The 12,861-nt window shown below is 29.0% G+C and overlaps 1 protein-coding gene across 1 annotated transcript; it reads left to right on the forward strand.

Moving 5' to 3' along the window:
- The first annotated feature begins 6,144 nt into the window (after positions 1-6,144).
- Positions 6,145-8,261, forward strand: LOC126722803 (protein RGF1 INDUCIBLE TRANSCRIPTION FACTOR 1). Its single transcript, XM_050425950.1, has 4 exons — positions 6,145-6,534; positions 6,641-6,820; positions 6,913-7,131; positions 7,791-8,261. Exons 1-4 carry the CDS (start codon positions 6,532-6,534, stop codon positions 8,004-8,006), a joined length of 618 nt encoding a protein of 205 aa, XP_050281907.1. The 5' UTR covers positions 6,145-6,531; the 3' UTR covers positions 8,007-8,261.
- The last annotated feature ends 4,600 nt before the right edge of the window (positions 8,262-12,861 follow it).

Genomic DNA, 12,861 nt, shown 5'->3' on the forward strand with positions numbered 1-12,861 from the left:
TAACTTTTCAATCAATTATAATATTAAAATAAAATAAGACTAAATTGTCCTAATTCTCTTGTGACTTAACCAAAAAATTGAATAAATCCACATTTTTCGTTTACACTATGCTTAGGTGATTAAGGCAGGATGGTTCATTTTTAATTTTATACTTTTCATTTGAACAAAGATTGGTAAATACTGTATTATTTTTCTTAATCTTAGAATATATTTATTAAATTTGATACGCACTTTTTGTTATAATTTCGTTTATAGTAGCAGGTTGAAAATGATTATAATTTTTTACACTACTATTTTTAGTTTTATTTTATTGTTAATGTGGGTGTCCAAAAGTGTTGATTATTCTCCCAATTGTGCGCAATCCTCCTACAGCCCCCCCCCTCCCCCAATACTAAATAATTGCAAGAATGAATCCCTTGGAGTTGCCCCAAATTTAAAATACTAGTTAAGCATTTGGTAGAGAAGTTTGAATAATGTTGTTTGAGTGTTTTTGATATACGTATGGGTGAAAAAGTGTGTGGAAATATGTGTAATATTGTTTAAAATGCTCAAAAGCTGTTCAAAATGGGCTACCAAAGGAGCCCAAAACTTAAAATATTATGGATCTCATCAAACATTGGAACCACTATATTAAACCACCCATTTGTGATTTTTTTACACTAATATATATGTATGTATATATATATATATATATGGGTATATATATAGAATATTACATTTTAATTTGGTCTCCCAAGATAAATTGTTGGCTTCCGATACCAGAGGTATTTAGCATGGTGGGTGCAGCCGCCACTATAATTAACATCCTGAGTGCCTTTTTCTTTTTCTTTTCTTTTGGTGTGTCGGTTTGAGCAACCAAATGAAGTCATATTTTTCACCCTTGCATTTTGTAAAGACGATAGTGAAGCAAGATTTTTATGACTTGTTGGGGAACATCTTTTTAGGGGAATGTTACTCTCAAACTTTTTAGGCATTCTATTTGGACCTTTTGGAGACTTCGAGTTTGGACAACCAAGAAAGCAAGAAAGCAATTTTATTCCCCATGCCTTAACACATGATCAATACAAATTTCCAAAGTCTTGCAGGTTTAGGCTTCACCAACCATAAAGTGAATGTGCCCTCTATCACTCTAAAATGTGATTCATAACTAGAATCCAACAAATATTATTACTTCTATAAATTATATGAGCTACACTTTCATGAGAGAAAATTATGAGAACGAGGGGTAGGTCCAATTACTCATCATCAATTAATGTTTAGTGTCTCGAAGTCTGTTTCACTATATTCTTATAAAGCATCGCATTCTTACTGTTCTATTTCAAAAGGAAGAAAAGTATCACAAGGTCCATAAGGCTATGATATGGTCGGAATGTTGATAAAGTTGACACAAAAAGATTTGAAAGCCTTGCAGAATTATAAACCATTATTATCAATAATGTTTTGGATTTGAGGAATTAAATTAATCTAGGGTTATTAAGAGTAAGTTCTAATATAAATTTAACAACATAATATAATAATAATAAAATAAATTGAGTTTTAATGATTTTGTTGGATATATAATCAATTGAAGTTTTAATACTTTTGATCCAACAAAAACACTTAAATTATGATTTTGGAATGACATTTAACATGCACCTAATTATTTTAAAATTTTGTATCTGTAAGATTTAAATCTATTAATGAATTTATTCATTAAAAGAAATTGTATGAAAATTTTTTGTGGTCATTGCTATACTTTTTATTTTTTTTTGAGACAGTTTCATCAGACCAAGACACCAATCAGTTTTTGGTGTAGGCAGAGATTGAACTCCAGATCTCTTATTCAACCATCAGAGACTTTACCAGTTGAGCTAACTGGAACCCACTGATCATTGCTATACTTTATTTACATGATATAAACTATTTCTGAACCCCAAATTGTTCTATTAAATATACTTTCATCATCGAAATGAACTAGTACAAATTAATTTAAGGATAATACAATGAGAACACTGAACACTTTCTTTCTCAACTGTACACCAGTGTGTGTTACTGTATTTGTGTTTTTTTTTTTTTTTTCCTGAATTGCATGTGAGAATATAGCTAGTCTGTGACAATAAATCCAATTATCTTTACAAGAATTAATTTCTCTAAATTGCCAAGACGTGCCGTAAACTTCATATAAATATATAATGGAGATATGAAAGTGATATCATTTTCATTGTAGTCTTGTGCTAAACAAGAAAATCAAACAAATTAAAACTCACACTCATGCGTTACAATGCATGCAGTAGGCCTGCATATTATTAAAACGCAGCTGTGCGAAAGATTCTTGTGGTTTGGCTGATAAGTACTAAGAAGCATTTTTTGCCCACAATTAGCTGTCACTCTTATTTTTTTTATTTTAACAATGATAATTGTGGACCTAGTTGTTCACAATAATTTATGGGTCTCATAGCCTCTGATAGACAAGCAGACAACTTCATAATTAATCACGAATAAAGGCCAACTTTGTGAATAAAAAATCATATTTTACTACATTATTAATATACAGTAATCATATTAAATTATTAAGATGAACAAATTGATCACATGTATTGCATATAAAAATTCTTAAAATTAATGAATTTGATTTTTGTGTAAGTGGAATTGAACCCCAAATATTTTATTTAGAGATAAAAAACTTTATTAATAAGTTAACTGAAATCCACCAATTCAAATGACAGTTTTGAGCCTCACCATCCAATGTTAGGAAATTACTTCTTAAACAGTTAAATCTTAAAATAAAATCATCCCAAGTAAAATATAGCCCAATAAGTTCCAAAAAGTTCAGTTCAAGGCTTGCTTATAAAATTCTGAAACCAGCCCAGTTTCGAATTTTCACTAATAGTCTCTGAAGAATAACCATCACTGTTGGTTATCATAATCTCCCAATGCCCTAGTGGCTAGTATGTATTTGCATCTTGTAAGCCCAACTTTCAGAATATTGGGCCGACACTTTGGGCCTATTTGATAGAGTATTCCTTCTGGAATAACTGCATTGCAAATTTGTAAATTTGTAAAACATTGTGAGAAATTTGATTGTAAAATTTTTATTGTAATTTTGTAATAGGCAATCCGGGCTCAAATATAAATTGATAGAAATAAATAAATGACAAATGTGATTATATTAGTAGTACAACCTCAATCAAAGAGACTAACGGGCATGATATAATTGACGTGAATTTCTACTCTTAAAGTTTATTCTATTCCTTGTCCCTAACTTTACGCACATATATACTTTTTCCTCACATAAAGGATCTATCAAACATAAGTTAAACAAGCAAAGCAAAAGCATATTAACACTTAACCACGCCATGTTAAACAAGCAAAGCAAAAGCATGTTAACACTTAACCACGCCATTAAGTTTTGTTATCTGGATCTTTTCCTTTTTCTTTCTCTTCCATCTTAAAAACTTATCCTATGAAGATTTTCTTAGATTTTTTTAATATCATTTGATTCACAAACAGTTATGTGACACCCCAAGCATTGCATTTTTTTTTTAAAAAAAAAAAAGGAAAAAAAACAAGTTCTGGGAGGGGTGTTTTAATAAAATATATTATTCTCCTTGATAATTAATGTATAATAACAATGCTCATGGGCCTCGTGGGAATTTAAGCTATTCATTTGCAAATTACTTCTCAAACCAAGAAACTTGCGAGACTATGTTTTGTTAAACCTTATGTGTAATGAAACAACAAGATTACAACACATTACTCTTTTTTATATACTAATAGTATTTATAAACACTCTTCAATGGAGATTATTTGGAGCAATGAGCTATTTAACAGGATAGACCAAATCATTGATGGGGACAAGATTATTCTAAACTTTTAAACAACCCTAAACAACAGCTCGGAAAAACTAACAAATTCCAGTAGTTTCACAATTATCTTCACACACACTAGTGGGTCTAGTTAAGAATATATATTAAAAAAATATATACACATACATAAAAATAAGTAGGATTTTTTTTTCTTCAGAAAATGAGAATTGTTGCTTTCAACATTGTTGTAAGACTCTTATAATTCTTTATAAAAATGCTAGAGATGCCGCACTTAAGGGTAGTTTTGATTGTAAACCAAGAAGTGTCATGTAGCCAAGAGCCTTGGAACTTAATAAGTTAACATCTTTTAGTGTTTCCAACAAAAACCTGGATTCAAATTCTCATTCCCCTATTATAACTTTCGAATTATAAAAAGAAAAAGAAAAAAGTGTCATGTAAAACCTATTGGTTTCATGAAATACTTGACGTGGTATGAAACTATTGACGTGGTATGCATTGATTAGTGATAAAGTATATTATTGCTACTAAAATGATCCTTTACATTTATTTTTGAAAAGGAGACTTGCATTGAAAAGTGCTTATTTTATGTTGGAGATTTACTCTCAGGAAAATTAGATTTTAAATCTCTATCATTTTTGGTGTAACGAATCAAACTCTTTTGTTTTGAAGGTGATAAATTAAATAAAGAAATTTCAAAAAGTAGCAAAGTGAATTGTATAATTATAAAAGTGAAAAATTAAACCTTAAGGTTTACCAAAAGTAGTCTTAAAAAAATGTTTTGAAAAGGTAATGAATTAAACCCTCATCCTCAAGCGCTTAGCCTATATTTACAAAATTTGTGTTATAAATTGTCGTTACGATTTACAAAGAGACCCAACTGTTCTTACAAATCTTTTCACAAATTGGCTATTTATTATGTCAAAAAAAAAAAAAAAACCCCAACACAATATCATTCCATTTAAATGAGTTGATGTTTAATTTATTACTTTTAAAATTTTAGTTTTTAATTTCTTATTATTTAAACTACATGTATTAATTTGTTACTTTAAAAAAAAGTATTTAATTAATTTGTTATTTTTGAAAATATAAGGTTTAAAATCTAATTTTACTTTTACTTTCTTGTGAATCTAATTATATTCATGGTACTACCGTGTACTTTTGACGTGATAATTATTTCATAAGTATAAGTACCTGTGAGGTGTGAGAGGGTAAAGGCCAAATGTTCAAGTCTTCAGGAAGGAGTTCCCAGAGTTTCACACACATACACTTAGGTTAGAGTAGCTAGAGTAGAATTTTATCTCAAATTAAAAAAAAAAAAATTATATTCATGGTGTCGTGTCATTTAAAATTATTCTTTTTGCTAATTCAATTGTTATAACAAGCGACAGAGGGAGGAGGGTGTTCGAGGCCTGATTTTTATCATAAAGAAGGCCAATCAATGCCACTAAACTATAACACTCTTGGCATTTAAAATTTTATTATACCAAATAAGGAATAGTAATTGATTTTTAATGCAATGATACCATATTCATTTTTTAGATGTGTGAAGTGTTAAATCTCTAACATGAAATGAATTATCTCCATTTCAAGTCAAATAAAAAGAATCTTGGACCTAGCATCCTCATTTCAACTATGCTAAAGAAACAAATATTACATATTGTAGAGTTGTTACAACTATAAATAATAGAAGTTATTCAATGTTATGAAAGTAATGCTTTTTTCTCTCACATAAATGATGTGTCTCACTAAATTTAATTAACATGACTTATTATTATGTGATAAGAATGAATATTGCTCTCAAAATATTGAATAATTATTCATAATTTTTTCCATTTATCTAAATGATAAATTTTATGAGAAAACATATAACTTACCAAAAAAATGAAATCAAATTGGATGCACCATACCTTTTATAATGTTTTTTTTTTTTTTTTGAGAATCAAAATGAGATTAGTGCCAGTTTGTAAATCAAAACCGTCATTTTGTGAAACATATAATAAGAGTTATATCATGTGAAGATTTCCAACATAATTATGGAGATCCATGTGACCTCAATAAGAACTCTAAGGATTTTAAATCCAATTTTATATTTATGGTCATTACATCCCATGAATTTATAATTAGAATTAATAAAAAATGCAAGAATCATGATATCTTATTCGTGAAAAAATAAATCTATATATTTTGATAGGTAGATAAAAAATGTAATGATAATGATATATAATATATATTAAAATGTGAAATGTTACTTTGAAATGTGAATTGCATAAAAGGCTGCGTGGAAGGCAAACCATTGAGAGCAGCTATTGTGATATGGGAAATAGCTTTCATATGGCATACACGCCATCAAGATTTGGTTTTCACTTTTCATAAAAAGGCTTCCCCGCCCAAACGCAACCTAACCAAAACCTTGTTTTGCCGACCTTTTGCAGTTGTACCTTTCGAAGAGACACAAGGAAAGAACCAAAAAGTTAATCCTAACTCCCAAACAGCCCCCGGACGCTCTCCCAATCCAACGATCCACAATCCACCTAACCTACCATTTTTTTTTATCTCAACCGTCACAGCACCTTGTTTTAATACATATATTTCTTTATATGCTCTTTGTCCTTTTCTTAATCCATTGTTTTGTTGATGAATCTTATGTTACTCTTCCAGGTTCCTTAAACTATCTCTCTCTCTCTCTCTCTCTCTCCCTTTTCCGTGAAAGTAATCAACCTTGATAATGGTAATGTACCAATGCAAATTCCAATCTTTGTTTCATCTTTAACACATCTCATTTTTCTTGGCTTATTGTTTGGTGTTTATGTATGTTTTGTGGGGTTTCAAAACAGGAGGCAATGTTGGTGCCATCATGGCTTGAATCCTTGTTATCTTCAGATTTCTTCTCTGTTTGCTCCTCACACAAGGATTCCCCACGTAGCGAATGCAACATGTTTTGCCTTGATTGCCAGGATGATGCATTTTGCTTCTACTGCCGATCAACACGGCACAAAGATCACCCAGTAATTCAAGTGGGTAATATTTTTTCCTTTAATTATACAATGTGATCGAATGGACTCATATTATGGTACTTTGTTATCTTAATCGAAGCTCTATAATGCAGATTAGGCGATCATCATATCATGATGTTGTTCGGGTCACTGAGATTGAGAAGGTTTTGGACATTAGTGGAGTTCAGACTTATGTGATAAACAGTGCTAGAGTTCTCTTCCTCAATGAGAGACCTCAGCCTAAGACTACTGGTAAGGCAAGCAGTCATTTGTGCGAAATATGTAGGAGAAGTCTCTTGGACCCATTTCGCTTTTGTTCATTGGGATGTAAGGTTAGTTTCTTATAATTTGAACCTTGATCACATTTTCATAGTCCATAAATTTAATTTTAACTATCATATTGCACAATTTGCCATATCTCACCTGTCATCATCATATAATGTTTTCGTTATTCGTTGATACCAATGTCGTTATGATATAAAAAGTTCATATAAGTCAAGAGCTTTATAACTAATGGTCTATTTGGTATCTGTTTATTTTGCTAAAACTGAAAAAATACTGTAAATAAAGGTAAAAACTAGCTGAAATAGTATAGTGTGACTCATAAATAGTACCAAAAAATGCAATGGGACCTATGAATAATAGTAAAAATAAGCTGAATAATAAGATAAGAGAGCAAAAATAATCTTTGCCAAACGAACACCAAGTCACATTGTCCAATTTTCCCATCGAGCAACATTCGGGTTCGAATCCCCTCCTCACCAACTTGTTGTAACTGGAAATAAAAAATTCATTCAAAACATGTAATTTTATGATATTTCCTTTTGGGTAGTTTTGTGATCATTATTTTTCTTAATTATTCATTATATATATATATATATATTTTTTTTTTTTTTTTTTTTCCTTTTGGGTAGGGAGAGAGTTCATATGTCATACATTGTTTATGGGCTATAGTATTAATATATATATTTTTCTTTTTAATCTTATATAGCTTGTAGGAATTAAAAGAAATGGGGATGCAAGCTTTATCTTAAGCACCAAGAATGATGAAATCACGGAAAGAATGCCAAGAAGATTGGCAGCAAAGGCAGAAGAAGAATTGCGTGAAGGGATCCAACAAGAAATGTACCAAAGCATGCCTCCTCCATCTCATTCCAATTCAAGAAGAAGAAAGGGTATCCCTCAAAGGGCACCTTTAGGGCCTTAAGAACTTGCACATCCAGCTCATTCTCCACATGTCCCATGTGGGATTATTGTCCTAAAACCAAAGGGTAACCTGTCCTAATGGGGGGTTTTAATCAAAAGGTTAGGCTTAGGTTGCTTTTAAGGATGGGCATGGGCTGGCTTTGGAAACAATTTAATGTTGCATTAATATTTGAAACATGCAAAGGTGTAAATGTTATCTACACATACATGAACGGTTTTATATAAAGAAAGTAAGAAACAACAGCTTAACTCCTTTTATTCTTCCCTTTCAAAAAAAAAAAAAAAACTCCTTTTATTCTTCTTTTATTTTTGGTGCATGAAACGTACCAATAGCCAAACTAGTGGAATTTGGTGAAAATGCCATATAATATTTTAATACTCTTTTTTTTTCTTATATATATTTATATGAGTTGGTATATATATTGTTATATTGACATAATAAATTACAATAAAAAAAATGCTAAGTCCACAATATTTTCACAACAAATCATAGGTGGTAAGCTACCATTAATGGATAAAAAAGTTATATCAGTCGTGGGTCCATTTTAAAATCGGTAACAACTTATCATCTATAATTTGTTATGAAAATATTATGGAGATAACATTTCTATAAAATAAATAATAAAATATTAGACTGAAACTTACTAGGGCTGAAAAAAAGGTATTATGAAAATATTGTGACATTTTGTTATGTTCTTAAACTTCTTTTTTGGTATAGTCAAATTTGGTGAGTCAAAATTCACTGTTTCACCCACAATTTTCTTTTGTTGGTTTTTTGTTTGTTGTTTTTCTAAATGCATAGCTTAAAGTGGTTGTCCAAATTAAAAATTAATAACAATTTACCGCATAGGATTTATTGTGAAGATATTGTGGACATAGTATTACTAAAAATAAAATAATAAAATATCATACCAAGGCCCATAATACTAAAATAAAGGTATTGAGAAAATATCATGACATTTATTGTGTTCTTGACTTTTTTTTTTTAGCTAATTTGTTAAGCTAAAATTCATAGTTTTAAGGATAGTTTTCTTGGGCTAACTTCTTCTTCTTCTTCTTCTTTTTTTTTTTTTAACACATTATTTAAAAAAAAAAAAAACACATAGTTTTACCAACAAAAAAAAAATTATGGGAAAAAGTACTTTTCCCCTTTAAGTTTAGCGTAGTTTCATTCCCCCCTCTCCCCATCTCCCCAACTTTAACTAGGGTCCGTTTGGATTGAGGGGGGAGGGAGGAGGAGTGGAGGGGAGTAGATTAGAGTTGGTTAAAAATAGGCTAATTTTTGGCCAATTGTACTCTACTCTACTTTACCCCCCTCCCTCCCCCTCAATCCAAATAGACCATTAAAGTTGAATAATTACATTCCTTATATTTTGTAGACAAGCATATTGTCCCTGCTGTTACTCTCTTAGTTAAAGCCTAACAAAATTTTATAATTCCTAGATATTTCATTGTACAATATCTAAATTGCCTCACTGAAATTTTAATGTCCCAAAAAATTTCTTCATGTATTTTGAGTTTTATATGTTAGTCATACTTAAAGTAAAAATGATGATGTATGGTATTCTATTTGTTACATAGAGAATACTAATTTATTAGAGGTTTAAATCTTCTAGATTTATAATTATATCTAATAGAAACTTCAATGACATATGTCTTTTGTTATCTTATTCTTTTTTTATTTGCTTTCTTTCTTAAAAAGGTGTTCATTAAAAATTAAGTAAGCTAAATATCGTAGTTAGGCTCATAAAATAAGATGATAAAGAAAGAGGTATGAATAACAAAATATTCATTGCAAATGGTTGTAGGTATATTTAATTTGATTAAGAGTTTTAATTGTAGCATATGTCATCATTTATTATGAAAATTTAAATATTGTAACAATGTTTTATCAAAACTTAGTTGTTTATTGTTCGAAGACGACGACATTTGTTATCATTCCTAGTAGAATTTTTTCGTGAGTAGATACTGTCTTTAGTAAATAGGTTTTAAGAAATTATCATAGCAAATAGATAGTCATATGTTAAATAACTATTCCAAATTTAAGTACATGATTCCATACTACTTCAAAAAAAATTTCTGTCTTAAATTTTCTCACTCAAGGGGCAACATGTGCCTTGCACATGCAACCTTTACTAATATATATATATATATATATATATATAAGGAAGTAGTGTGCAAGTCTTTGGTCAAACTGTTCAACATACGGTCAATGAGGCAACCTAAAAACTTTAAGAACTGATAGTATAGTTGAATAACAACTTACTTAAGATGGAGAAATAGTTTTATTGCATTTCTTAGAGAAAAAAAAAGTTTTATTGTTGTTTTTAAAAACTAATATACCGAAATGGAATGTTTTAAAATTAACTAGAAATTTTATTTTGCCATGGAAATAAATTTACCCAATGATTTTATGAGATCAAGTTGGCTCTCCTCCATTCTACTATTAGTCTGTTGAGTAATTCTTAGATACTTCTGGAATATGATAAATGGTGTTTTTCCTCTCACATTTATGGTGGGGTTCACTCATTAAATTTATGGTGGGGTCCACCATGAATGTGAGAGAAAGAAGTACCATTTCGTTATACTCCAGGAGTACCTAACCTAAGTATTTTGTGAGTTCCTTTTCTCAATTGAAGCATTTCTAAAAATAATAAATAATAATAATTAAGGAAATTACTTTCCAAAGTAAAAAACTTATTTGTGTTACTTGTGTATGTCTAATTAATTGATGGATTTTTTTTTTCTAATTACATTTTTGGTGAAAAAAGCCCCCAATCTAATGGTTTTATGGTTTATCTTACCTTTTCCTTTATAGCATGGGTAAACTAGTTATTTGGTGAAAAAAGCCCCCAATTAAATTTTTACATGTATTAAAAGGACCAATCGAATTGCAGTATTATCTAATTATTTGTAATCACAGTAATACCTTATTATATCATATTATATATAATAAAAGTTGGGCTTAGACGCCGTAGTTGCGCCATGTGTCTTCACCAAATTGTAGAAATTTTAATAGATTTTTGAAAAATAAAGATAATTTTGTTTTGTTCTTATCTTTTTTTCCTATAATTTCTAAGTTGATAAAAATTTTAATTTGAAATCACTTCTTTAGATAAAGTTTGATAGACACAAAAACTTGATAATTTAATATCAACTCAACCTCTTCTCATCCATTAAGAAAAAAAAAATATTCTTAAGCTTCACACTTTCATAAATTTTTATAGATATATATATTTTTTGTTCTTATCTTCTTAAATTGCATGATTTTTTTTTAGAAGATAAGAACAAAAAATATATTGAAGAAAAAATATATTAGTACATAATGACATATTGCATCAAATTGATTATAGGAAACAACAAAAAGAGGGGCTAACAATGGAAATGAAGTAATTGAAGAAAAAATCTGTGCCGAAGTAAAGAAAAGAAAGATTGTGAAGAAGTAAGTACAATTGCACAAATAAATATTATTTGGTTCTTTTTTAAAACTTCACACTATTTTTATTTTCCTTAAGAAGAAAATAACTTTTGTATTTTTTATGTTTTGCAAAGAAATAAAAAAAGAGAAAGTGGAGGACCAAATAGAAGTGTTAGACGATTAGAGAACATATAAAATATTTAAATGAAAGACGAATTTTATATTTAGAGTTTTAGATTGTTTTCATTTTAGAATGATTTGAGTTTGGAAAAATTTACTTTTAAGCTATTGTATATACGCTAATTTAGTTTAAAATTTTATTTTGGATAGGTTGACTTAGTTTATTGTACATGTTTTCGGTGTTGCATTCTTTTTTTGACAAATGTGTTAATGTGCTAATTTTCTTTCATAAAAATATTTCCATTCATGTGTAGAGAAATGCTAAAATAACAGTAACCAAAGTTGTTCATCTTAATAACAAAACAAACAAAGTAATAATTTCTACCTTGCTTAAAAAATTTCAACTTATCAGTGAACTCCTTATGGCTAAACAGCTTATCATTAAATTCCTTACCCCTAAAGTCATAGCTAAACACAAAAACTGTCTTCATCACCCTATATATCTTGGCTTAACTTTTTGGCCACAAAAAATTCTAAGAGTAGATCATGCACCTTCTTAAAATTGATGTTATCATCAAAGAGAAAACGTAAATAGTATTATAAAATCAATGTTATCATCAACGAGAAAACGTAAATAGTATTATATGATATATATATATATATATTTAGTATTCTAGAAATATCATATATGTAGACCACGGTTTGTGATGAATGAGTTATAGTCACATTGCAATTCTTATTTAAACTGAAATTTCAAATACCACTTCCAAAAACTAAATTATCTAAGACACATAAATAAATGAATAAAACTAAATAGACAATCCTAAGAAAAATAAATAAATAAAAAAGAAGAAGAATTTGATCACAATTGGAATACTAAACCCAGCAGTATTGGGAGACCAGCAGACACATAGTGCTAAAGAGAAGGAAGGATTTTGATGAATATTAAACAAGACTTCTTGCTGAGGTTTTTCAAGAGGTAAAGGATAATGCAACTCTCTTATTTTTTAATTATACAAAATTCAATTATTTTTTAGATTTTAAAAAAATAGATATATATTTTTTATCTTATATACAGAGAGAGAGAGAGAGAGAGAGAGAGAGAGAGAGAGAGAGAGAGAGAGAGAGATTTCATTAATAATTGTTATACTATTTTTACAATTTGCCATAGTTTTTAAAATATTTTATAATATTTGTTTTTGAAAAAAAATGCCCAACTTGAACTTACATAATATTCATTTTAATTGTTATTCAATTTAATTATATTATCAAAATACCATGTGGCTTCACCAAATTGCAGAAATTTTATTAAATTTTT

Source organism: Quercus robur, chromosome 1, assembly GCF_932294415.1.
Source record: "Quercus robur chromosome 1, dhQueRobu3.1, whole genome shotgun sequence".
Classification (NCBI taxonomy): Eukaryota; Viridiplantae; Streptophyta; class Magnoliopsida; order Fagales; family Fagaceae; genus Quercus; species Quercus robur.

Coding starts and splice junctions, on each gene's coding strand:
- LOC126722803 (XM_050425950.1), top strand. Junction 6,821..6,912: donor AAGATCACCCAGTAATTCAA/GTGGGTAATATT, acceptor TCTATAATGCAG/ATTAGGCGATCATCATATCA. Junction 7,132..7,790: donor TTTGTTCATTGGGATGTAAG/GTTAGTTTCTTA, acceptor AATCTTATATAG/CTTGTAGGAATTAAAAGAAA.